The sequence below is a fragment of the Ammospiza nelsoni genome, chromosome 16 (genome assembly GCF_027579445.1).
Source record: "Ammospiza nelsoni isolate bAmmNel1 chromosome 16, bAmmNel1.pri, whole genome shotgun sequence".
NCBI classification, from domain to species: Eukaryota; Metazoa; Chordata; class Aves; order Passeriformes; family Passerellidae; genus Ammospiza; species Ammospiza nelsoni.
Genome location: NC_080648.1, coordinates 15,556,507 through 15,583,494, shown reverse-complemented (window position 1 = coordinate 15,583,494; position 26,988 = coordinate 15,556,507). Strand labels below are relative to the sequence as shown.

The 26,988-nt window shown below is 45.6% G+C and overlaps 1 protein-coding gene across 3 annotated transcripts in view; it reads left to right on the top strand.

Annotated features, from left to right (window-relative positions):
• The window catches only part of RNF145 (ring finger protein 145), a 44,543-nt gene extending 30,030 nt beyond the window's left edge, over positions 1-14,513 (top strand). For all 3 annotated transcript variants that reach the window (XM_059483715.1, XM_059483717.1, XM_059483716.1), the window contains exons 5-11: positions 1,747-1,982; positions 5,510-5,685; positions 7,241-7,381; positions 8,432-8,614; positions 10,219-10,366; positions 11,037-11,393; positions 12,894-14,513. In XM_059483715.1, coding sequence (XP_059339698.1) covers positions 1,747-1,982; positions 5,510-5,685; positions 7,241-7,381; positions 8,432-8,614; positions 10,219-10,366; positions 11,037-11,393; positions 12,894-13,322 — 1,670 coding nt within the window. In that variant the 3' untranslated portion in view covers positions 13,323-14,513. The remainder of the gene's footprint in view (positions 1-1,746; positions 1,983-5,509; positions 5,686-7,240; positions 7,382-8,431; positions 8,615-10,218; positions 10,367-11,036; positions 11,394-12,893) is intronic.
• Positions 14,514-26,988: the final 12,475 nt, after the last annotated feature.

Genomic DNA, 26,988 nt, shown 5'->3' with positions numbered 1-26,988 from the left:
GCTCCAGAGAGAGCACTGGATTGTTTAATGTGGTGCTGTTGCAGTGTTTGATTTCAGATGACAACACTCTTATTAAATGCTGAAGAGCACGTTGGATGCTGGTGTTTGTGTCCCTTTGTGCATGAGGCTGAGTTGCCGTAGTTACCGTGAGTTGCAGAAATCCTCGCAAGCTGCCTGCCAGGCTCCTGAATATGACAGCACAGCAGTGAGCTGCTGGTGTCTGAAATAGGCTTGTAGCAACGTGTGTGTGGGCAGAGAACAACAAAGCAGAGGGAGAATGCTTCGGAGCTGGAGTCAGCTGAACGTTTAAAGAGATGAGTAGAGTAACTTTCTGGGAGGCTCACAAGACCCAGTATGCTGATAGTGTCGTGCTGAGAGCAAGGGTGCTTGTTCTGCAGAGGCATCTGCTAATTCAGAAATACATCTGTCAAATTGACAGTAGGAATTTAACTTGAAAGGGGACAGCGTTCGGGAGGGGGAACTTTGTATGCTTAAGTAGTAGAGATTAGAGATTGCTTTCAGCTCAGTTGCAGTTATTTTGAAAGCAGAAGTCTTTCCCTAGGTAGGGAAGCTTGGCAGAATGAAAGCAAAACCCTGGTACTGCTGTTTCTCCTCTGGCAGCTTCCCTCCCCAGCCCATCCAGAAGGGCTTACAAGGTCAGTGAGCTTATGTGAGCACATGGAGCTCATGCTGACCTAGAGATGTTTCTGGCCTTGGTCAGGTTCCTCTCTTTTCCTAAGGCCAGCTTCTGGTTTCAGGGAAAGTTATGAAATGCAAACGTGGAGGTAGTTCCAAACCAGGGCATTAGCACTTGAATTTAGTACCTCATATTTTGGCATTTGGATATAAATTAACATAGATGGTGAAGAAGGGTCTGTTTTCAAATAATATGCCATAAATTTCAAATAATATGCCATAAATTTCTTCCTTACTGCAAAATGATGAGTGAGGATTGCTCTTATCCCGGCAATGTGCATTCTACCCCATTTACTTTCCCCTGGGATCAAGGGTACAACTTCAGTGTCTCTGATGCGAGCAGTTATACTGAAATGGTCTTAGTGCTTTAGAAATACCACCCTCCAAATCTGTGGGTGTGGGGGGGAGATGTGCTCATGCTTTCGTCCTCACCAGCTCTTAAAGAGAATTTAGTTGTTAATTATCTGTCACTTGCAAGCTTCAGTGATCATTCTGAGCAACTGCCTCAGGGCGTTATGAAATTATTGAAGTCTCAGCTGCTGACCTGGCTGTTCTCCTGTTGCTGTTCTTGGTCAGTAATTCCTCTTGACAGTGTAAATATTGTTGCTCTAAAAGCTATTTGGGACCTCTGATTGCTTTTTTGTGTAGGTCAGGATGAAATAGTGTAGCTGGGTTTCAGAAAAGCTGCTGTGTGTACAGATACTGATGGGATTTCAGCTGAGCTGGGGGTGGTGAGGAAAAAGAGGTCTGGCTTGTTGAGTTATCCTCTGTGTGATTTATTCCTGGGGCTTTTTTAATCTGATTCTGCATGTGTTTTGGCTTTACAGCTGGCTAATCTGGGAAGTGAAAGCATTTTGGAAAGGGTAACTTTAGTGACCCAGCAAAAGACACGGAGAGGAGCCTGGTTTCGTAACAGAGATGTCCTAGTTAGAACCATCATAATGTGCTGGATGTTGATAACGGTGTTCTGGCAAGATAACGTATTAAAAATACGCTTTTTCCTGAAGGGGATAATCAGCTTGGTTCTGAACTGCTGTGTCGCGTTTCCAGGGCAGCTGGTGGTGTGCACGCTCTGCTCCTGCGTCATGAAGACCAAGCAGATCTGGCTCTTCTCCGCGCACATGCTCCCTCTGCTGGCTCGGCTCTGCCTCGTCCCGCTCGAGACCATCGTCATCATCAACAAATTCGCCATGATTTTCACCGGCTTGGAGGTTCTCTACTTCCTGGCATCCAATCTTCTGGTGCCCTATAACTTGGCGAAGTCCGCCTACAGAGAGCTTGTCCAGGTAGGATGGTGGATGCAGCCGTTCTGTTTTCTGAGCCTTTTATGCAGGAAAGTAAAAAAGAAAAAACCCACTTTACCTGTCTTCTGTGCACCTGTGCTTGTGTGCTAACTCATCCTTTCTTAGCCAACTGAATAAGCTCCTGTCCATAGCATCTTCTTTCTTTAATTTACGATAGCTTTGGATGGGTGAGCAGTTAAGACACGAGCCTGAATTATGCAGCTGGCCACCTGAGCATGGCCACTTTGCTTGCACTTGCTTCTTCCTTCCCAAATCCAGGCTAAAAGACAAGATTGTGTCACACTGGAATTTATTTACAGCCTCATTATGTGAGGAAGGTAATCCTTGGGTATTCATTGTAGTAGCTGTTCATTTCAAGAAACACTTTCTGTATGAAAAGTGTTTGTAATTATAGAAGTGGTAAATTGTAAGTGACATTGAAGCTGCTTTTGAGTCTAATAATCACTGATTTGAAAAGTCTGTGGTATTTTCTTTAGAACAGCAACATTACTGAGACCTCAAACAAGAAGATTGATCTGACATGTCCATTTTCATAATGCTTGGACATCTAATAAAGGTTTAGTTCAAAGGACACAAAGAACACTTTCTCAGTGGTACAGACACATCACATTTGCTGTATTTTTACATTTTATGCATATATATATATATATATGTGTGTGTATATATATATATATATACATCCTTCTGTATATTTCAATATAAAAGGATGGATGCTTACTTGGCTTTTGACTGAGCCACTGTTTCAGTTTTCATCACTGCCTGGATTTTTCTTCAAACCAAGGCACTTGGGTTTTTTTGCCTTCTGCTCTTCAGTCCAGAAGCAGTCCGAAAACTAACTTGTTAAGCTCTTTCAAAACCTTCTTTAAAGCTCTTGTTTGCTGTCATATCTGTCATACACAAACAAAAACTTGGCAGCAGGAGGTGTGTGCTGTGCCAAGGTCTCAGCCTGTCATGTTGATCAGTGGTGTCTGGTTATTTATTTTGTATGTAGTTGGTCTTTAGAGCAGGATTATCCTTCTGTGTTTGTACAGCACCTAGCATTGGTCTGACCTCATCCATGGAATCACCGATTTGTTTAGGTTGGAAAAGAACTCTGAGCTCATCAAGTCCAACCCCTCAACCATGTCCCTTAGTGCCACATTTATATCCAGAGATGGTGACTCCACCACTGCCCTGGACAGTCCCTTCCAGTACCTGACCACCTTCTCAGTGAAGAAATTTTTCCTGATGCCCAATCAAAGCCTCCCCTGGCTTGTAGATCTGCTGATTTAAAAATTAATTTGGGAGCTGACTGGCAAAGCTTCAATACCCTGTTTTCCAGTGAGAATAGAAATACCATGCTTACTGTGCATAAGTGGCAACATTTGGGGTAAAATAGTAGCTTGTCTGCACAGCTCAAAGCCTTGCAGAAGATTGGAACCAGCACTTCACTTCCATTTTTCCATGTACATGAATGGATGCACAGTTTGGCTCCCTGAAGCCAAATTCAGATTAGATGTTGATTTGAGACCTGTATCTATTTTTTTTATTAGACACGTTTGAAACACTTTAAAATCTTACAAATGTTTTAATTGCAAATACATTCCAGGTTGACGGGGGAAAATAGTGGTTTCTTGCTGATTTTTTGTTTGTTTGTTTGTCAGAATTGAGTTCTAAATATTGCTGTTAGCCCAATCTCCTCCTCTCTAGAATTGCTTGTGTCCCCCCTGCCCCATCCCAGTATTTCAGGTCTCTCCATGCCAGACTGTATTACAGTAATCCTGAGGAAATATTCCTTGTATCCCTGGCCTTTGGACACTGATCGTACTTTTTCTCCTGGCTTTTTATGCTGTGGGCATAAAGTGTTTTTCCCTTGGGAATACAGAAAAAATGGCAGAAAATTTGTCATATGGCACTGGGTTTATAAGAATGTTGGATACTGCTTTTCTACATACATGTGATAGAGTTGCAGTGAATAGTTGGGAGTGATTTTCACATTGTACTGGCAAAACCTGGGGTTTTTGTTTTTTAAGAACTTGCTGCTCTCTGCTTGTGTTGCTGAAACAGCAGAAAAAAATGTGGGCTCACAGTGTGTTCATGCCACTGGTAGTAACTCTGCCACAGATCAAGCCTGGATATTTATTCCAGAGAAGGATATTGCCATTCCAACTGGAATATTTTTGTGCTTGTATTTCCATTGCTGTAACTCTGAGAAATTGTTGGTTTTCAGTGCTGTCGTGGTGTTTGTGAAGTTACACACAAATCCAGCTATTTTAGGCTGGATTTGATTGCAGGTTTGATATCAGTGTCAAAACTTAGTGAGTATGGGGATGTTAAACAGCAGGAGCATTTCCTGAGAGCCCTAACAGGTGAAGCAGGGCAGCTTTTTGTGTTTTTTTGTGTGTGTTAGGCTGTGCCCAGGGGTATAATTTAAAAGCAGGCCCAGAACCTTGGCTGCCTGTTTGCAGCAGAAGGTGCCAGAAATGTCTCAGGGTTATGAATCTGCATTGTGAGCGTAGCATGACCCTTTCCCAGTGTGGTGGAGCTCTGTGCCAGGAGCTGCACAGGATTGCTTGCCTTGCTCCCAGGCCAGGGGAGTCTCTGAGGGCAGGTGCACTTCCTTGACAAGTCTGTGAGCAAAGCAGGAGCTTGGCACTGTGTCCCTGCCAGCAGAATATTGCTTGTCCATCAGCCCCAGTGCTGCAGCAGGTCCTGTGAGTGTCATATCCCTCATGCTTGTCAGCTTTTTTAGCATTTCCAAAAATTTCCTTGCCTTGATGGATTCTATGGCATTGTGGGAAGCAGGTGATGAAGAATTAATAGTTATGAGCAGTTTCCTTTTGACCTAAGTCCAGCTATATGAAGTTCCAGCATCTTGGAAATGATTGCAACTTGGTCTTTGCAATGCAAAGGAAGTACTTTGAGCTTCAGAGTGTTCCAATATAAGTCTTAAGCATGAATTTCAAAGCACTTGGATTAGGTATATGATCCTTGTGAGATACTTAAGCATAAAATGTGGGGGGATTTACGTTTTTCCTTAAAAACAGGTCAGCAAAGTGGATTTACTACTTTTTAATGGCATGACTCATTTCAGTGTCTGATGTGTGCAGTGACTCGGCAGTGGCTACAGAGAAAACGACATTGCTGTGACTTAAACTGCAGGGCAGGAGGATCTGAGGGGCTGGCATGACCCAGAGCCAGGTGTCCTCATCCCTCCAGCTGTGAGTGGGCTGCAGGGAGCAGCTCCAAGCCAGGTGTTTGTAGGGAGGGACATTGAGCTGGTCTGAGGGTTTTTGCTGCTAGAGTCAGGTACTTCTGCCCCCTGCCAGGCAGACTGGAAATATCACTGCTGAGCCTGAGCTCTGCCTTTGTCACAAATTGTTCTTTGATGTACCCCCTCTCTTCCTGGGGATGGCTGATGTCATTGGATCATCCTTGCCTTCCTTGTGACTCTATTGTTGACTTCCCTTCTGTTATCAAATGCCAAGTGCTGTGACTCAATAACAAATTGTCCTTTTGTGTCTTCCCAGGTGGTGGAAGTGTATGGGCTCCTGGCCCTGGGAATGTCTCTGTGGAACCAGCTGGTGGTCCCTGTGCTTTTCATGGTGTTCTGGCTCGTCTTGTTTGCTCTTCAGATCTATTCCTATTTCAGTACACGGGACCAGCCTGCCTCCAGAGAGAGGCTCCTCTTCCTCTTCTTGACCAGGTAATTCAGGAGCCTGCAGATGGTTGGTTTTCTGTTTGAACTGTCTTCTGAAATTAATATCTGTGCTCTTTTAGAGATGAGATGTGGATATTGGCTTTATTGCACTTGGACACCCAGCAAGTATTTGTCCTTATTGCAGTGACCATGCATATAAACCTTGTTAAGCTTGTCCTGCAAAGGCATGGATCCCATGCAGGGCAGACATTAATAGAACTGTGGGAGAGCTCCCAAAGAAAGCAAAGTATTCCTTTGAGGATGGAGTGGCCATAATTAAAGCTTTGGTCCAGAGGTTGCTTTCAGTACATAAATTGGTTTTAAGTCAGATATTTCAGCTGAAGTTCAGTCCATCTGATATCTTACTCATGATTGGGTTACTCTCTGAGCTTTGGATGTCTTGGCTGTCATCATTTTGTTGTGGAACACATTCTTGAGTTCATCCAAGCAGCCAAAGCACCCAACTCCCAAAGCAGCTTTTGAGCCCACTGGTTAATGTGGCAGAGGTGTAAAGATCAGAAAGATACTGGATTTGTAAAAGCATTCTAAAGACATTAAAAGGTTTTATAGGCCGTAAAGTTTTATAAAGTTTAAAGGTTGCAATATAAAGGATAGAGATCTGTGTTGGTGCTGTTACTGAGAGGCTGCATTTGAGGGATTCTCCTGGCTGGAATCTATGTGCCTTTTTCAGCTTTAGTACATGCAGAGGGAGCAGGAATGCAGGGCAGAGAGGAGCTTGGGGTGCTGCAGAAGCTGGGTTAGGCAAATTAGGTACAGTGCCATAGTGGGATGGGGAAAAGAGGGGTAATAGTTGTCTGAACACAGCCAGCTAGCACAGGACGGAGTCTTTAGGGATCATACATCATTAGTTCTGCTGTTGGATTCTAACTTTTCCAATCAGACTTTCCAGTTGCTGGGCTTTTTCTTGCCTTGCTGTATCTGCCTATGGTGCCATCCTGTAAGCTGTCAAAATTAATTATCATTAAGAAGAAATGCCAAGGATTTATACTGCATATAGCATTAAAATTGCTTATGGTGTCACCCTGCATTATGCAGAAGCACTGACTATATTCCTGCTTATTAACTAAACCACTGGGGTCTGAAATTTTTCTTCCAGTTCATTTCTTCTGCAATTTTTAAGTTTTGTTACAATAGAGGAGAAGCAGTCCTTTTCCTTGAAGTTGAGTTTATTCCTACATCAAATTGTTACATTTTATTTGTGGCCAGACAGCTCTGGGCTGACCTGTGGCTCTGATCCCCAGCAGCAGCAGGACAGTGCCACCACGTGGCCCTGTGCTGAGGGCACTGCAGGATGTCACAACACAGCCCTGCCTCCAAGGGGGAGCTGCAATCAACTTGTACCTTGGAAAGAAATAATAAAATCCACTCATCTTTTTCTTTTATTGGAAGACTTAATGGTGATGTAGAACTTCTAACTTTTTCATTAAACCTGTCCAAATTTGCTTTAAAACCAACTGGCACAGTTAGCAGGACAAGGGGAGAGCTCATCACAGTAGTTTTAACCTTTTCTTTTTGTTTCTTTTCCTCTCTCTCCTGGCAGTATTGCCGAATGCTGTAGCACTCCATACTCACTGCTGGGATTGGTTTTCACAGTCTCTTTTGTTGCCCTGGGAGTTCTGACTCTCTGCAAGTTTTACCTGCAGGGTTACCGAGCGTTCATGAACGATCCTGCCATGAACAGGTAAGTGCCTCCTTGTGCCCAGGGTCTGAAAAGAAACAGATGGAAAGGGGATTTATGTAAAAATACAGGAGTGGCACTGCAGTTTCTTGACTCTTGACCTTTTTACACATTTTTTTGTATGCCAGTTTGTGTGTGCATTGAAAAGATTTGAGGTGAAAATATTTGTCACAGACTTCTTGGGAAGATGGTTCATTTCTGCACAAATTCAGGACTGTTACTTGGGATTTTCAGTCACTTGTATTTTCATGAGTCACTGAAAAATTTTCACATGCTTGCATAATATAAACACTTTGTATTTTCATTTCCTCATGTCCCCTCTAATCATGTATGGAACATTACTAATCTGTGAGACTTAAAACATAGCATTGTATGGATTGCTTGTAAATTGTTATGGGAAATAGCCAAAATGCTTTTTCTCAGGCTTGTCTCAACTTGTCTAATGTGAAATTGGGATCCTGACACTGCCTTTCCTGTTACTCCAGCCCATAACTCTCTGTAGAGACTTGGGGCCATTTGCAAAAGAATGTTTTACATTTTGGTTTCCAAGATGTAGAAGCAGAAGAGGTATAAATTGGGGCTGCATAAGAGTAATTATATAAAAGCATCTTTTGGTGAAGTGTGTACTTCATTGCATCAAATAGTTGTGGTGATCCTCAGAGGATTAAAGTCACTCTGAGGTTCCAAGACAGAAAGGAGTGGCTAGGTTTAGGTACAGGAGGAATAAACTGAAAAATGGCAAAATTGGTAATTTGCCTGAACTGGGTCCTTAAAATACTTTGTGCTGGGTGGTGTCTGAGCTGGATGTAGCCCAAAAGCTGCTTGTCAGGAGCAAAATCTGCTGGTTCATAAGCCCAGCACTTCAGCCTTTCTGAAAACATCCCTCCCTGGTTAAAGCTTTCCAAGGGACACCAGTGAAACCCAAAACCAGTGACATATGAAAGGTTGTGACAGAAGCATGCAGTTTATTTCCTGGTGTTTCTGGACGTACTTTTGTACCAGCATTGACGCTGAGATGTGATTGTTTGGTTTTTTGACTGTGTTGATCTGCAGGGGGATGACTGAAGGAGTCACACTCCTGATCCTGGCTGTGCAGACAGGTTTGATTGAGCTCCAAGTTGTGCATCGGGCGTTCCTGCTCAGTATTATTCTTTTCATTGTGGTGGCATCCATCCTTCAGTCCATGCTGGAAATTGCTGATCCCATTGTCTTGGCACTGGGAGCCTCAAGGGACAAGTAAGAGACTGGTTTCCTAAACTGAGAGTTACTCAATGTTCTTTTAGGAGGTGATAAACTAGTAATTGATGGCTTTTAGTACTTGTAAAGTTGCCTTGTTTTTTTTTCCTTTTTTTCCTGTGTGCAGATTTCTTTCCTAGTCCAAGTTCTCTAGTTTTGTGGTTCCAGTTAAGCAAATCCAGGACTGTGCTCTCCCCACCCACACTCTATTGTGTGGGTTTGCAGAATGGTTTTTCTTAACCTCCTCTGCACTTGGGTGAGTTTCCCTCTAAAGCAGTGATCTCACTCAGCTATTGAGGGTGGGAAGTTTCTAGGAGTGACCTTGTGTTAGATATTGTAAAACCTAATTTTTTTGTGATCCCAAAATGATATGGTTTACTGGCACAAAATAAGAGGTGTAAGGTTTGCCTTAGTGTCCCACGTGTTTGGATTGTGTGGGATTGTTCAATTTCATTTGTGTTTTGAAGAGCTGTATTGGTGCTATGTGGAATTCTCATATTAATCTGTTCTGTTCTTTGTCAATTGCATTTGTGTAACCTGTGAGTGAAGAAATGAACAGAGGAGGTTTGTTTATGTGTAGAGTTTGTTTAGCTTAGAGATGTTCTGTGTGCAGCAAGTTAACTTCCAGGGTAGAAACAGAGGGAAAGGGAGTAGAGCCAGGATAGGAGCATCTGCCCAGCTTAAACAAGCAGACTGTGGGGATATTGAGTTTTAACTCTTCTGCCAAATCTCCCAGGGAGTTCTAAATCAGCAAGAAACAGGATAAATTCCCCTTCAGCTCTCTCTTCCTCCCTCACCCACAGACACAAAACTGCAGACCTCAAAGTCACTCAGATGTTCCTTCAGACTGTATTGAATTAATCAGTTTGTGCTGCTGTCCTGTGCCCTCAAATGGTTTGACTTTTTCTGTACCTCATCTCCAGAGCTAAGTGAGGTTAAAATACCACCTGAGGAACAAGTAGAGGTATTATAGTAAATTACAGGAGATATTCTGAAAGCCTTCACAAATGGGTGGCTGTAAAAAGATTGATGGTGTGTTTAGGCTGGGGAGGAGATTAGAAAGAAGTAGGTGATAGGAGCAGAGTAAGGACTGGCAGAGATAAATGTTCAAGTCCTGCTACATTTCTTCTTTAGTGATGTCTGAATTGGGGAATGTACTTCTAAAGGCAGCAGGGTTAAAGCTGGTGATGAAAGGAAGTAGCTTTGCCCCACACATATTAGCAAAAACATGAAGAGTAGTTGCAAGAATTATTTAATTTGGAGACCTCTTGTTTATTTAGAGAAGTGTCCAAACAGTTACACATTTAATAATTTATTTTAATGGACCTCCATCTGTAACATTCAGTATCTCAAGTACTTATTTTGCCCATAATTTTTGTGTTTCTATTGAAAACAGCAAAGGTCAAATGAGAGGGAACTTTGCACAGTCGTAGGCATGTGTGCAAACTGGAAATGAGACTGTGCCCAAGTAAAATAGAAACTCCTTTCAACCAGCTAAAGCCTTGAGCAATTATCTAACGTGCCTACATCCAGCAGTCATTCTATTCTTATTCTGACACTCAAATCTGACTTGAAAAATAAAAACCTGTTGTGTTGTTTTGCAGGAGCCTGTGGAAGCACTTCCGAGCAGTCAGCCTGTGTCTGTTCCTACTCGTGTTCCCCGCGTACATGGCCTACATGATCTGTCAATTTTTCCACATGGATTTCTGGCTGTTGATCATTATCTCCAGCAGTATTCTAACCTCTCTTCAGGTAAGAACATCAGCCCTGTGAAGCCCTGCATTAACTGTGATCCTGTTATTCTAAGGGGGAAAATACATGATGAGAAAAGAACAGGGATGAGAGAAGGGCAGAATTACAAGGGATGATAAAAAAATCTCTTTCTGTGTCCTGTATCTGAGGCTGAGGAGCTCCTGGGTGGGCTGAGAACAGAGATGAATGGAAGTCTGCTTCAAATTGTAAAGCCAGAAGGCTTTTGAGGATGTGTAACTATCATGGTAAAAAGTTTTTTTCCCAGAGTACTCATTTATGTGTCATTACTTAGCTATAACTCTTTGAAATCAATTTGGTGTTTGAAACACAGTAGTATAAACAGAGGAAATGTTTTATACTATAAGTATTTGTTACTACTGGGGCTTTTTATTATTAATTTTTTAATTGCCCATTAAATGCTCAGTGCTATTGTTTAATCAACTCAGCTGTGTTCTGGACTCAGGAAGGTGAAGAAGGGGAAGTACTTGGGAACAAGCTTAAATGCTTTGCAAGAAAGAGCAACTTTTATTTGCCTTGAAGTTCAGCAGCAATTCCACTACTTTGAGTTTGCCTTCTGTGCAGCTTGAGAGCTTTGTGTGGACAGGGCTCAGTGGCCAGCACTGACTCAAGCTCCAGAAAGCTGAGCTCAAGCTCTTGCACTGTGTTACAGGTGCTTGGGACCCTCTTCATTTATGTTCTGTTCATGGTGGAGGAGTTCAGGAAGGAGCCAGTGGAGAACATGGACGATGTGATCTACTACGTGAACGGCACCTACCGGCTGCTGGAGTTCCTGGTGGCTCTGTGTGTGGTGGCCTATGGAGTCTCAGAAACCATCTTTGGGGAGTGGACTGTCATGGGCTCCGTCATCATCTTCATCCACTCCTACTACAACGTGTGGCTGCGGGCCCAGCTGGGCTGGAAGAGTTTTCTCCTTCGCAGGGACGCTGTGAATAAGATAAAATCCCTGCCTGTGGCCACAAAGGAGCAGCTGGAGCAGCACAATGACATCTGTGCCATCTGCTACCAGGTGGGAATGGGAGTGTCAAAGGATTGGCTCAAGTGGAAATACCCCCAGACTAAGTTCAGTCTTCAGCTAATAAAATAAGTGCCTTGAATTATGTGTAATGAATAATACTGCACTCAGTGAGTTACTGGAATCACCCAGTTTTCTGCTTTGTGCAAATTGATTTGGAGTGCTGTCACCAAGATAATTCTTAGGAATGAAGAGCTTGGATGTGCTTAAACTGCCTTTTTTCCTCCAGTTACACAGCAGACTCTGTCCTTAAGCTGCTTTGACACCTCTCATGTTTGGGTTGAGCTGGTCTCAGTAGTAGCAGCAAATGTTCCCTTTCTTCATTACTGGAGGATTAGTGTTAGTGAAAGACAACTTGTTCTTGGTAGCTGATTTGTTACTATTCTGTAGAAGCAGCTCAGTCTCTACAGTCATTGCTACTTCATGTGCAGTGTTAGTTTCGTAGCAGAAACCTAATTATCAAAAGGTTAAGGGTCTTGCTAACATGAGCCAGCAGATGTAAGGACCTTAGACATTAATGCTGAAAGTAATATCTTTATCACACTTCCAGCTCCAGAGTCTCTTACTCTTGAATAGAAATTGTAGTTATGTGTGACAGTGAAAGAATCACCCTAACATTAGTAGTGTGCAGTTAAGTGTGGATTTGGATTGGCTCCAAACTTGATAGAAATCCTTTGAAGAGTAAAACTGCCAGATTGAATGAGAGTGTTCAAAACACCAGACTAGTTTTATGTGGGTCTCAGCTGGCAGAGTTCATGGTGTCACTTCATTTCTGGCGTTGTTACATGTTGTATCTGTTGTTGTGCTGTTTTGAGTTGCTTGATTGTTTCTTGAGCCAGCCAGTCCTATTATTCTCATCCTGAAAAGGTCATGTTTAAGAATATGTTGCAAACAAAGGGTTTTTGCCTCATTTTTAATGCCTGTAATAAAGAAAGCAAGACCTGGCCTGTATTTCAACTATGTGTGTAACAGAATCAATAATGTTGGAAAAGACTCCCAAGATGGAGTCCAGCCTGTGGCTGATCCCCATGGCACTGAGTGCCATGTCCAGGCCTTCCTTGGACCCCTCCAAGGTGGTGACTCCACTGCCTCCTCTCCAATGCCTGACAACCTTTTCTGTGAAGAAATTCTTACTGATGCCCAGAACAACCCTCCCCTGCCACAGCTTGAGGCCATTTCCTCTTGTCCTATTGCTTGATCACTGAGAAAGGAGGCTCAGCCCACCTGGCTGTCCCCTCCTGTCAGGGAGTTGTGCAGAGCCAGAAGGTCCCTCCTGATCCTCCTTTTTTCAGACTGAGCCCTCCCAGCTCCCTCAGCTGCTCCTCATGGGAAACATTGTGGGTGTGAAGGAAGGAACATTCCTTTTCTTGTCTGTGGACTGCTTCTGTCTCTTCTGTGCCTGGTGAACCCATTACAGACATGAAGTGAGAGGAGAGGAATGGGATTACAAATAATTATGTATTTTTTTTCCTCTTTTTTTTGTGTGTCTTTCAGGATATGAAAACTGCTGTAATCACTCCATGTAGCCATTTTTTTCATGCGGGTTGTCTTAAGAAATGGCTGTACGTGCAAGAAACCTGCCCTCTGTGCCACTGCCAACTGAAGAGCCCTTCACAGCTCCCAGGACTGGGACCAGAGCCAGTGCAGCAGCCAAATCCTAGTGCAGAGCAGAGCACCAGGCCTGGAGATGCAGCTGAGCCTGGTGCTGAATGTGACCAGAGGCCAAGTGTGCAGGACAGCCCGAGCAGGGGCCACGATGGACACGAGAGCCCCGAGGCCTCTGCCCAGCCAGGGGACTCTCACAGCATGGACAGTGAGAGCAGCCCCTGTGAGGCCAGCCAGGGAGCAGCCTGTGCTGCAGAACTCACTGCAGCCCCAGAGGGGGGCTCTGCTCCAGATCTGAGGGTTTGTGTCCAGCTCTGAGGCCACAGGGGGTGACGTGGGAACAACACATTGCAGAGATCCACGTTTGACTCAGAAGAAAACCAATCCTTCCACAGCTGTGAAAGAAGCGTAGCTATTAATGCTGGTCAAAATGTAATCTCCCACGCTGATTTTTATGGGCTGCTTGGTAGTGGTAACTCCAGTGAGATGTAGTAGAAATGACTCCAGAAGCTCTCTGAACTGTGGGCATAGGAAGGATGTCTGGGAATAAGTAGCCAGTGCTAGAGTGTTTTCAAGATGTAGCTGAGGGGTGAGAGGAGTGAGGGGTCTGTGAGCTGTTGTGGCCAGAGGCACAGGAGGCTGCCTGGGTTGTGGTCAGGGGGAGGAGTTGCACAGAGCCCTGTCCCAGCTCCTGAGGGGCGCTGGGGGCCGTGAGCTGCCCGTCTCTGGCAGATGGGCACCTCTGGTTGCTGACATTTTTTACGGCACGCAAGCAAAAATCAAAGATGTAACAGCAGTGATGGTACCAGGAGGTGGAAGCACTCTTAATATGTCATGTGTATGCTTTGGGTGTTCTTGGGGCAGTTGCATTTGAATTTATGTAATCTATAGTGACTCTTGACTTTTATGACAGAGTCGTCAATATTTTGATGTATATGAAACTTTTGCTCATAATGGGCACAGTGTGGGCTGCATGAAGTAAACTAAAGCTCTCATGAACACTTTGCCTCTGCAGGAGGAAAGTGGGATGAGTTTTAGGGCACGGATAGAGGCCTTGCAGGACTGTGCTGTGTAATGTTAACCCTTGCAGCTGAATTAAACAGTATTAAACTCTGGCGATATTTGCACTTTGGGAATGAGTACATTATGTGTATGATCAGACTCCGCAAATGCCACTTTTAAAAGCTGTTAATAGGTTTGCACCTTTTTTTCTTTGACAAGGACATGTCCATACTTAAATTTTTACATTCATCATGGCTTCAAGTAGAGCAAGGGACTGGGGTGGGGAAATAGGCGGGAGTAGGGGGCAGGCAATTTTTTTATGTGAATTTTGATATGAAGAGAAATTAGTCACTTATTTATACGATAGGCTTGACTCAAGTGTTTTTCAAAGTCGGTATTCCTAATGTGAAATGTGATACTATTTTATTTTTAGTAGTAAATTTGGATGTAGACTGACAGACATAGCTGAATGTCTTAATAAATTACATTTGAAGATTTTTACACCTGGTTATGTGATTCTTGCACTGGAACTCCACAAGTACATGTTGAGAGACTGGAGTAACAGCCCTCTCTTTCTCCTGATGAGTGAAACTCCCTATGCCTGTGTTCTCCCCCATTTCCATTTCGGTGCTCTGTGTCCTGGTGGTACCTCTTGCTCTCCCCTCTTCTTGTGAACAGATCTTGGCCAATGCAGAACTCAAAGGCTCCTGGAGGCTGTGCCTGCTGCTACTGAGCCCCAGACATACCCCAAATCTATTTCTTCCCCCTGACAGGATGGGAACATCAGTTACACCATCTTCTGCTTCTGTTTCTCAATTTTGTTGTCTATTAATCAGGAATTTGGATTTATCGTGTGCTTTTACTGATCGTCCCAAAACTTTTATTAGCAGCTTGGTGTGTTTGGGGAGGGGAAAAAAAATTGGAGAATATTTTCTTGACCTCTTCTCTCCTTTCAGTCCATGGTCTGGGTCCTGCTCTTGCATGCATGCATTTCTGTGGAATTGAGTCTTTTCTCAAAAGGATGTTTTGTCCATGCCTAAGCTTTCCATCTACATAATTTAGGCTGTTTCCATTCTTGCCACGCTTTACAAGTCTGTAGAGTCGGGAAATGGGGATTTTCAGGGCAGAGCTGTTACAGTATTCTCCTTAGTATGGTGGGAAAAAGGCTTTCCCTTAACTCACAGGATGTGTTTGAAGGATACTCTCCTGAACTCTGCTTGCTGCCCCTGGATGTGGAAAAATAATTGAGTAATGGGAAACTTGGGATGGGATCCCCTCAATCCATGGTAGGGAGGAAGTGTTGGCCAAGTGGGAAGAGTCAGGCTTGGTCAGCCCTGGGAAGGGAGGCTGGAGGGCTCTGTGGGACACACAGGTACCTCAGGTGAGCCCAGGGAAGGGAGGGAGAGGAACTCACCTGTGGGATCACCTGGGGGCAGAGGGCAGGAAGGAGCCACGGGTCCATTCCTATCCCACACTGTCACATCACTTTCATAAGTGCAGGAAGTGGCGTCGAAGAAACAACAACCCCCTGAGCTTTGCTTTCACTGCTGGTGCTAAGGAGCCTTTTGGCCATGGACTTTGCAATTTATAACCTGAATTATTCATAGCTAATTGGTAATGCCAGAGCTGTGGATTTCCAGCAATGTGGGTGAGTGCACCTGGAGGCTCCCTGGGAATCAAGAATCCAGCACCAGGTTCAACAAGCAACTGCCTGCCAGGATGACAGGCTGGAAACGTGGATGTGGCCCTGGAGGGGAGCCTGGCAGAGCAGGAAGGTTTGTGATCTTTCAGGAAAAATGATGCTGCAGTGTTCCCACTGGAGTGACCCACAAGTGACTGATCTGTGCTGGGGAAGGGGCTGCAAGACGTGGAGGCTCAGGGAGCCCTGCGCCCTGCAAAGAGGGGCATGGAAACAGCTCTGATGCTGAAAAAATGGTGCTTAAAGAGGGAAAAGAGAGGAAGGGGAGCAGAGAGAGGCTTGCAGAGCTCACAGGAACAGGGCTTGAAAGGTGAGTTACCTCCATAAGATGCCAACACTTTACAAACAGTTGTAAGAGCAAAGTGGGGTGGAGCGTGTCCAGTGCTGCAGGGTGGATGAGGCACAGCAAACTGGTTGGTAAAATCTGGACTGGAAAATTTAAAGGAAGTGGTGAGTGTGTTCATTTTTTTTTTTTTTTTTTTTTGCTTCATTTTTGGTTTTTGGCAACTCAGAAATGCTGGCAGGATACCATTTTCTGAAAACTAGGGACAGCTATCTTTAGGAGAAACTCAAAAATATGCCTGCAAAGAATGGGGGTGGGTGGGAAATAAATACTGATAAGGCAAGCAGGCCATATCTTGCAGGTCAGGAAGTTCAGGGATGAAGTGAGAACTGCCAAAACTGAGGCCAGCTTAGATCTTGCAGGAGAAATAAACTTGAGCAGGAGGAAAGGAGGGAAGGCTGCTCTGGAGGAATGAAATGAACCGTCTGTCTCAGTGCTCTGTAGAGCATCTGGGCGAACACTCGTGACCTCTGTGCTCTGTCTGGTGCAGAACTCCCTCTTGCACACTGCTTTGAGTCGATTTTCTATTTCTCTGCAGCTGTGCATGAGTAAATGAGAAAAAAATGCTTTTGGAGTGTTTATGGTCAGGGTGTAACTGTAGGCTGAGGCTTGAAATGGTTTTCATGTGGACTCATGATGGTGGTGTGATTGATGAACATTTGGACTCAAAAAGATGCTTCCAGCTAGGTGATATAATGGGAACAGTTGGGGATTTTATGGCTGGTTGGTTTTTTGTTGGGAATAGGAGTGCTGATCACACTGTGTGGTGGTGTGTGTCTAGTCAATCCTATCGGCTGTCCCAGCTCTGGGCTCAGGGAAACATGCATTTACACAAGGTGGGATGGCTCCATGAGGAGAGAAACAAGCATGTGGTGGGAGGTTTGATTTGAAAGCCTCCCTTTGAGCTGCATTGCTCTCAGCTCCTTTGGCTTTTGGCAATTTGGCAGCAGAGGAATCTATTTCCTTCCTTGTTCCTAGTGAAACACTTCATTTATGCCAAGGCTGAGAGTTCTTGAAATGCACAAGGTTTTCCACCATGGGAAAATCTCTTCTTTTGGAGTCTCCTTTTTCCTGATTAAATTAAATTTCTAAGTTGCCTCAACAGTTTTCTAATATAGACAAAAATAATTGGGCTTAAACTGTCTGAATGTTTGAGAACAGTACATTTTTGCTAACTGGCAGGGACAGGCAAGGAGTTTGAATTCAATTGATACAAAATTCAGGTTTTCTCTGGCAAATAAAATACAAGAATAATGATATCACTGTGTAAGCCCCATCTGTCCCACACACACACTTTTGGGGAGAACTGGCCATTTGAAGCATTTTCTGGTTTTGGGAAACATTCAGAATGACAGGAACCAATTGGGGGTGGATCTGGTGTCAGTGGATTTTGTTTGGTGCAGGATGGTGCAGGGCTGGAAGGTCTCAAGGAGGAACAATCCAAGCCCTCTGCAGGTCTGTGCTGCTCCCAGGAGGGCTGTGGAGGTGGCCAGAGATTGGTGCTGCCTTTTTTCCTCCTGCATGTTAAATTTGTATGAAGAGACCTTTAATTTTTCAGCTTTTCAGTGCCTGGAGCTGCTGTCCCTGATTGCTCATTCCAAGCCTTGCCTGTGATGTCGCCCCACAGAAACATTTGTGGGAAAGATTGACAAATACATTTCCCCACTAATCTCCTTGGCTTTGCTGGCATGGAGTTGTCAGTAAATGCAGCCTCAAACTCCATTTCTCTCAGTGTCACAATGCTGAGTGCGGCAGTGTTGCTGGTCCCCATTTTTGTGACATGCATGTGCAGGCACATTGAAGATCACAGCTCACAGCCCCACACACCAAAGACACCACTTTTCTTTCTGACAATGCCTGTTTCTGTTAATTATGGCTGTTTTACCCCCTGGATCCTGCTGGATGCCCAGGTGTGGTGGCTTCTCTCCTTGGGGCAGCCCTGCTGTGCCTGGGAATGCTGAGTGCCAGTGTGGAGAGCCTGGCCAGGGAAATTCCATCCCTTTTCATAAGGGAAGTTGTGATGCAGCTGATAAACCACACAGCAAATGCATTCTGTGGCTCTAAGGTATTGGTTATTCTCTCTCAAAAAAAAAAAAAAAAAAAATACTTTTAAAGAAAACCTTGCCTGTACACTTGGTGAGCTCTCTACAACCAAGAAGCCCAAATGTCGTTTTCCAGAGGGTTTTTCCTTCTCCTTTTCCCTGGCAGAGAAGAGGATGAAGATGGCAGAGTCAGGAGGAAAAGGGAGGCTGGGAAGGGGAGAAGCAGGGGCTGGGTGCTGGCAGCTCATTAAACAACACTCAGAGAACTTCTGACACCCACACCTAAGGGAGACCATCCCGGTTAAAGAGAGAAAGCACAGTAAAAAAATAATTTAAATACATAACCAACACAAATTTAAAAAAAAAAAGGGAAAAAAAGATTTCTTTGTGTTACTAGTAATTAGACACAAATTTCCCCAGTAGCTGCCATTTCCTGGAGGCTTACAATCCACATCCTTAAATAAATCTGGTAGCTGAAACACCCTCAGCTAACAGCACAGCCAAAGACCAGATGAGCTGCAGAATTTTGCAGCAACAGATGTGAAAAGCCCAGGTCTGCAATGTGGATAAATTACTTCATTCCTAGGAATTTTAAAATGTAAAAACTGACTTAATTGGATTAAAATAATCAATTGAATAGGTATCTGGTATTTATAAATGAAATTATATACAGTTTCTTAATTGACCATAGTCTGAGTTTTCTTTAAATTGATTGTTCCCTTCTAGCTTGGGGAAAAAATGCCAGCTGGAATGCAGAGAGATTAAGTTTTATTTATTTTCCTTGCTAAGAGCCACATTGTGCAATTTAAAAGGAAATGTCCTTGAAAGATGGGTTCCTTTGTAAACTGTTTCAGCCCTTGTTTGTTTTCAGATGGAAATTAATTTCTCAAAAGCCCTCCGTGTTAGAAAGTACGTGTTGATAAGTAAAGGAAAATGAAAAATTGTAACCTGCTAAAATACATCTTGTTTTTTGAGATAAAAATCTTTGCATGGATGTGGCTGAGTTTGGGATACAGCTGATCTGGCCAAAGGCTGGTAATGATCTCCACCAGCACAGGTGGAAGGAAACAGTCTGTGGGTGAGAACCTCAAACACAATGGTGGAGTATTTCTACAATTGTTCATTATGCTTTGATGTGCTAAAATATTGATTTTAAGCGAGTGTGGCAGCTCCTTGTTGAGCTGGGGGCTCTGGGTGAGCCTTCCCTGTGCCCAGCTGTGGCAGGGAGGGTGCACTGATGCTGTCGGGAACATTTTCACCGAAAATAGGCCTGTTCTCAGCAGGAAACACAAGGCTGATTCTCCTGGGGTTTATCAGGTGGGTCTGTCCGTGCACTGATGGCTCTGGGGTTGTTCCCTCTGTTTTTGGACACAGCTGTGCTCCATATCCAGCTGCGTTTGGGGATTGGGCTGCGCTGGCTCCTCCGGCTCCTCTGATGTTCTCTCTCACTCTGTGGGATTTCTCTGGGCATCCTTTCTGAGGCTCCAGCTCTCCCACGCCTGCCCTGCAGGTGTTTGCAGCACACCTGGAGGGAGGCACGGCCCGTGCAGCGGAGCTCTCGCTTCCCTGGGAGCCGGGGGCGCTTCCCGGAGGGCTGGATCCTGTCTCGGGTGCCAGAGGTGAGCGGGAAAAGGCAGGAGGAGGAGGAGGAGGAGGAGGAGGAGCCGGGTGGGAGCCGGTGCCGGCGGCGGCCGCGGCGGGGCAGTGCGGGACCGGGGCCGGGAGCTGTACAGGGTGAAGAACAGAATATTGCTATTCCCATTGTTGCTACTACTATTATTACTATTATTTCTAATATTGTTATTATATTATTATTTTTATTATTTTTATTTTTATTTTATTATTATTTCTATTGTTGTATTGTTATTCTATTATTTCTATTATTATATTAGATATGTTATTATATAATGTATATTATATTATATATCATATATTATATATTATGTATAATATATAATATATTATATACATTATATATATTAACTATGTTATATATTGTTATTCTATTATTTCCATTATTTCCATTATTTTTATTATTTCTATTATTGTTATTCTATTGTTATATTGTTATTCTATTATTTCTATTATTTCTATTATTTCTATTATTTCTATTATTTCTATTATTATATTATATTATATTATATTATATTATATTATATTATATTATATTATATTATATTAATTATGTATAATATATAATGTATAATATATATTATATATTATATGTATTATATATAAACTATATAATATATTATTTTCTATTATTTTCTATTATTTTCTATTATTATTTCTATTATTTCTATTATTGTTATTCTTCACCATCAAAATCGACAGCAGAGCTGCTCTGGCTCATTCCAAGGTGCTGATCCACTGCCGAGTTTGCTGGAAAATTGGGGTTTACATTCACAGGGCATCACAAATCTGCTTTGGTACTGGTACTTTTCTTTCAGCTTGGAAGAAAAGCATTTTTTCTCCACTTTTCTCCACTTTCTTAAAAACCAGCACAGAGAGATTCTGCTCTCAGTGACAAAGCTCTGAGGGGCCACAAAGACAATTCCTTCCTTTGGAGATTCCTGCAGATAACGATTTGTATGATAGAAATAATTTCATTTGGGTCAGGATTTCCGCTCAGTAAAACCCAGGGGTATTCTGAGAACTGCTTGGATTCTGGTGAAATCCCACTGGATGCCACTCAACACTGTCCAGCTGCAATTATGGGGTCAGATATTTTCCCCTCTTCCCTTAGCAGAGGATTTGAAAACTGGGATGTGCAAGCACAGGCCACTGTCACATACTCTGATGGGAGCCTGCTCTGCAGCGCCTTCAATACAATATCTTTTGCCTTCTTGCATAAATATTTTAATTACTAATTTGCTGGTCTCATTTAACACAGATTTGGCATTTATCATTTGAATTTAAACTTGTTAAAATTGACGATTTTCTTGGCTACCTATGTTAATAATTTAAAGGGAAAGCTCATTATTAAATTATTATGGGTAATTATTTTGTAACTGGTGTGGAAATTGTCATTTCTGCAGCCTTAAAAAATCCTGGAAGGAAGCACACGTGGATCAATATGGATCAAATCCCAGGAAGTGTAAAGATGAACAGGAATAAAGTCTTATGTAGAAATGTCATACAGATGGGGGTAAACACTAAAATAGAGGATTATTTTCTACACTTGCAGCTACAAAGGTTTGGAGGCTGCTGATTTCAGTGGGTCAGTGCTGAGCTTTCCTGGGTAGAAAACCACTCCTGCTCTGACCCTGTGAACGCTGCTGAGATCCCTTTTTCCCCCTGTGGCTCCAGAATTCCCATCCCTGCCAGGTGTTTGTTCTGCAGCTTCTGTTCCCGTGTGTTTTTGCAGGTCCCCATCCCAGCAGCCTCCTCCATCCCTTACACGTGTTGTGTTTCCTGGTGGCACAGTTTAATTCCCTTTAAACGGGTGTTTTTAGGTGCCGGGCGTGTCACTGATGCCTCCAGCATCCCCCAAATTCCCGGGATGCGCCCGGCGCTGCCCGCAGCTGGAATCGGCCCCGGCGAAGCTGCGGAGAACAATGAGGAGAGCGGAGCGCCCTCCCCGCTCCCACCAGATGGCCCTCACGCTTTTCCCATTTCCCTCAAGCCTCTGGAAAGGCTCTGCAAGCTCCGGGATGCGAATCCTCCCCTGGATCCTGCCGGGATCAGCCTGGGCTCGGGGAGATGCTGGGACAGACACCCCCGTCTCTGAGTGCCCCTGCCCTGGGCTGAGCCCGCAGAGCGGCCCCGAGGGGCTCCGGGGGGTGCAGAGCCGGGTCTGGAGGCTGAGCCGGACCCTGCTCCTGTGTGCCACAGACCCGTCCCAAATCTGCACCTGGGCTCTGCCTGTGCCTCCCTCTCACGGCAGCCTTTGCCTCTCAGCACTTGCCAAATTCTGTAAAAGTTTTGCACTTTTAAAAAGCAAGGAGCAGCCTGGGAAGTACAGAATCAGGCAATAATTTATTTTTCTGTTGATATGGGGGAAAAAAAAAACCCAAAACAACAACCATTTTAAAAGGACATTTACTAACTTCTCACCCGTCACCTTGATATTTGAGTTTCAACTTTATGTTGGTGTTATAATATTGAGAAACTCAAACAGAACTTCTCAGCTTGCAAAATTGCGAATTCCTGAATTCTGGCACGAGTTCCAGCCAGCTCTTGATCCCGGATTTCCCGATGTTTGCATCTCCCCCTCGTGCCAGCATCATTGTCCCTCTGAGAGCAGTCCCGGATCCGGCTCTCTCCTCCCGGGCTGTGCTGGGAGCGTTGCAGGGACTGAGCAGGGGATTTGTTTGTGCGCAGGAGGTGCTGCCCAGCCCTGTCTGCTCTAAGCTGTTCCATCTGCATGGCCCCATCCTGACCTTGATCCACCGTGGGGCTGTGGAGCGGCTCCTTCCCCTCGCTGCCTTCTCTGTCGGGATTAGCTTTAAGGGGCTGGAGCTGTTGAAGGGTTTTCCTACTGATAAATGGATCGAGAGCCATATTTTCATCTCAGGCCATCAAACATTCATCAGATGCTGCTGGTCATTACCGACAGAGCCAGGGCTGAACTCGTGACCCCGCAGTAAAAGGTCCCATTAGCAATTTCCTTAAACTGTCAGGTCGTGGCGCGACACAAATGAAATGCAATGGGATTGTTTTTCTTCCCCAGGTAAAGGCAGTGGGCTTCTGCCCGATTTTCATTTACTGCTCTGTGCCACCAAAACACTCTGGTAGAGTCTTTGTGCTCCCACGTGAGAAATTTGAAGAAATATGAAGGTGGGATGCAGGGCAGCTCCTGGTCCCACAGGCCATGCAGTTGTCACCTGTCCCCAAAAACTGGAGAGCTCCAGTGGCAAATCCCATCCTTAGAGTGCCAGGCATAGTACACACCCCCTGTGCCAACGCAGATCCAGGCTGTGCCTGTGCTGCTCTCTGTAAGCAATAGAGGCAGAGACTGACAGGCATTTAGGAAAGCTTCTCTGGCTCACATCACACTCTACTGTTCTTTTAACCAGCAATTTTTGTATCCGAGTTCTTTCTCTCTCCGCAGAATCATTTGAAGAAATAATGTGTGAGGGGGGAAAAAAATTACCTCTGGCAGTCGTGTTATAATGGCTCTGGTGCTGACAGCCCTTTGGGAACAGTGGCAGCAGCAGGGTAAGTATATATGACATCTTTGTAGTGATAAAGAAACAAATAAATGTTCCCATTAACACTCCATCAGGTCAACAGCTATTCCAAACCAGCACGGCGCTGGAGGAGCTGCCTTGATTCATATCAGCCCAGACACACTCCTCCTGCAGCACATCTTCTGCAAGGCACATAAACCAGGGCTCCTGCTCTGGCCAGGTGGAGTCATTAAAGAATCAGTGAACTTTTTACAAGTTGCTTGAAATGCCCTGGCCTGAGTCCAGCCCCGGTGCTGCTGCTGTGTCTGTTTAACAGTTCCTCCATCACGCCACGACAATGGCTCTGTTTCAGAGCTGGAGGAAGTTGTTTCTCCATCCATCCATCGTTTGTAGCACATTTTGGGAGGCTTCTGAACGCTTCCCTTCCTGAGCCCTGCAGTGAGACCAGGGGGATGTGAGCCCTGCCAGGGGAGGCTGCTGGGGAAGCAGGAGCAGCATTTGTGCTCATCCATAATGGATGTGTGTGCATATGGAGCAAACACTCGTGCACACAGATGCCTGCTCAGAGAGCAGCCCCTTCAAAGTCAGCAGGGGCTGAGCTTCACCAAGGACCACCATGTCCCACCCCCAACATGAGGGTTAGTTAATGAACAGCAACTTCCAAAAAAATTCCGTGTTTAAAAACATTTAAACATGCCTTACCTCTGCTGAAATGCAGATTTCAAAACAGGTACAAACTTTCTAACTAACACAAAATAACCCAGAGTTCCCAATGAGTTCTTTCCTTCCTGTGTAACCAGCACTGTCCAGTTGTTCCTTTACCAGAATTTTCTTTTTCACACAGGTTGGATATTTTTTAAAAAAGGCCCTGAGAAGGAACATGAGGAAAATCCAGGTTGGAGTCTTTGGTCTGCCTCGAGTGACAGAGATCCTGGACAAAGATGAGAACAAAGAAATCCCCTGATCTGGATCAACAGAGCCAAGACTTGAAGTTCAAGTTGTCCAAACCTCTGGAAAGTCAAGCTAAATGTGAGTGTCTCTCTGTATCTTAAACTTCATTGCAAGCAAAACACTCCCATGCTGTGCTCAGGTAAAATCTCACTGCTCAAAGCTATGCCTGTGGCTCCAGCAGAATTCTGAGCCAGATGATGACCTTAGTTCTGTTTCTGCTGAAGGCACAGGACCTTCTGATGTTTACAGGAATGCCAGTGGAAACAGATTTCCAAATGGTCAGCCCAAAAAGAGCAGCCAAATCCCAAACAATCCAGTCCTAGACATGGAAATCTTCATGCTTGCAACCCAGCAAGTGTTGAATATCCAATTCCCCATGTGGGAAATTGCCTGGGATTTTGGAGGGCACCCTTCAAAAGAGCTTGTGCACCTTTAAGTCGAAATCCCAAGATGCAAAGTCCTCAGAGTTTATGAAAGTGTTTAAAAGCAGATATAGATTCCAGAGCCACTTAAATACTTCTGATAATATTCAGTCTTGATTCAGCAAAGCGTGTGACAACTTTAGTAGGTATTTAAATCCATTCCATGTAATGTGCTTAAACTCATCCTCTCAGAGGGAGGGAAAGCCTGCCTCTGGATTTCTGCCTTCACTCCTCAATGGGAGACAAGTACTTCCCTCTCCCTGAAGCCAATAGCAGTTGATTAGATGTTTAATGCTTTGCTGAACTCACAATGTAAAAATCATAGCAAGGCTCTGTGTGATAAAATAACCGTAATCTGTCCAGTGGCTGCCAGCATAAACAAATAAATACAGGCTACACTTAAATGGAAGGCAAGCTAGTGTGGGTACTGCAGGGAACCAGAATCCTGCTCAGGGCCCCATCCAGCCTGGCCTTGAACGCTCCCAGGGATTGATCCACGGCTTCCCTGGGGGCTGCACCCTCCGTGCTCGGAGGAGCATTTGCTGTCAGACCCGGGAACGGGAACGGGGCTCTCCCGGTGCCGGGATGCCGGGGGTGGGAATGGGGGTTGTGAGAGCCGCTTTTCTCCCCGGGATGCTCTCCTGGGCATTGCCCCCCCTCGGGACCGCTCCCAGTGACCGCCACCCTCCCGGGATGTCCCGGCATATTGCACCTCGGGACAGTCGGTGCCCTCCGGGATCTCGGCTCCTTCCCAACCCGGGGATCGCCCCCCCGCCCCGGGTCACCTTTTCCCCGAGAGCGACGCCCCCCGGGATCCTCCTCCCCTGGGATCGGACCTTCCCATGGGATCCCCGTCCCCCGGGACCTTCCCCCAAGCATCTTCCTTCCCCAAGACCCCATTTCCCCATGGGATCCCCCTCCCCCGGGACCCCCTTCTCCATGGGATCACCCTTACCCCACGGGATCCCTCTTTCCCACGGGATCCCCCTTTCCCGGGACGCCCTTACCCCACGGGATCCCCCTTTCCCGGGACGCCCTTCCTCATGAGATCCCCCTCCCCCGGGACCCCCTTTCCCATGGGGTCCTCCTTCTCCAGGACCCCCTTTCCCACGGGATCCCCCTCCCGGGCTCGTTCCTGTTCCCGTTCCCGTTCCCGCGGTGCCGGCGGGGGCGGTTCCCGGCGCGGCCGCCAGGTGGCGCTGTGGGCACGCGGCGCGGCCGCCCCTGTTCCTCCCCCCCCCAGTCCCCAGTCCCGGGGTCTCGGCTCCACCGGGGGGACCCGCCCCGATCCCCATCCCTGATCATCATCCCCGATCCGCCCCGATCCCCATTCCCCATCCCCGATCGCCATCCCTGATCATCATCCCCGATCCGCCCCGATCCCCATTCCCCATCCCCGATCGCCATCCCTGATCATCATCCCCGATCCGCCCCGATCCCCATTCCCCATCCCCGATCGCCATCCCTGATCATCATCCCCGATCCGCCCCGATACCCATTCCCCATCCCCATCCCCGATCCCTCCCCGGGCCCCGGGAGCGCAGCTGGGCTTCCCTCCCTGTGCCCCTATACCCCATCCTAGCCAGGGGTAACCCCAAGGGAGGCAGGATGAATGAAACCTTTCCATCTGGGTCACCTGCTACTACTGCTTCCTTGTAGCAGAGGTGAAAGCGGGGTGCTGTCACCATCAAGTAGTGGACAGGTCCTCTGCTGATCCCAGAGGCATCCAGGCTCTCTCCTGAACAGGACTATTCTATTCAGCCAGAGTATTTCATCCCAATTCCCAGTTCTCTGAGCCTTTGCTCCTCTTCTCCCCAGGAGCTAGCCAGGTAGGAAGAATAAAGCACCCCGAGTAGGTGAACAGTGCCATCACCTGGCAAGGCAGACATGGGATTTATCTGTGCATGGCAAATCTTTGGATCAGCACAGGAGCCTGTAAGGAAAATAATTATGGAAAGCATTTTCGCTGGGGATGACAGGAGTGAATTCCAAACCCTCAGAAAAGTGCAGGTATGAGCTCAACACCTGAGTGCTCTGCTTTCAGTCCCACCTTGAGAGGAGAGGCTGCCCTTCCCTTTCCCCCATTGTCACAGCTCAGGTCAGTTGTTCCTCTGCCTTCTCCCAAGAGGGGCAGGAATAAGCGTGGTCCCTTTGAGGGGGGCTCATCCAGCTGCAAAGGTCAGGGATGAGGGACCAGAAGGTTTTCTGTCAGAAATTCCCATTTCCAACTGCTCCTTCCCTCCCTTGGGGTCTGGGCAGAGGGAAGCAAGGCCTGACTGTCCCCTCAGTGCTGGGAGCAGCAGGGCAGGAGAGGAAGGGCTGGAGGCAGGAGGAGGGAGTTGTCCTGGATAAACTCCAGGTCAGGGGTGAGAGGAGCCTTGGGCTCACTTGGA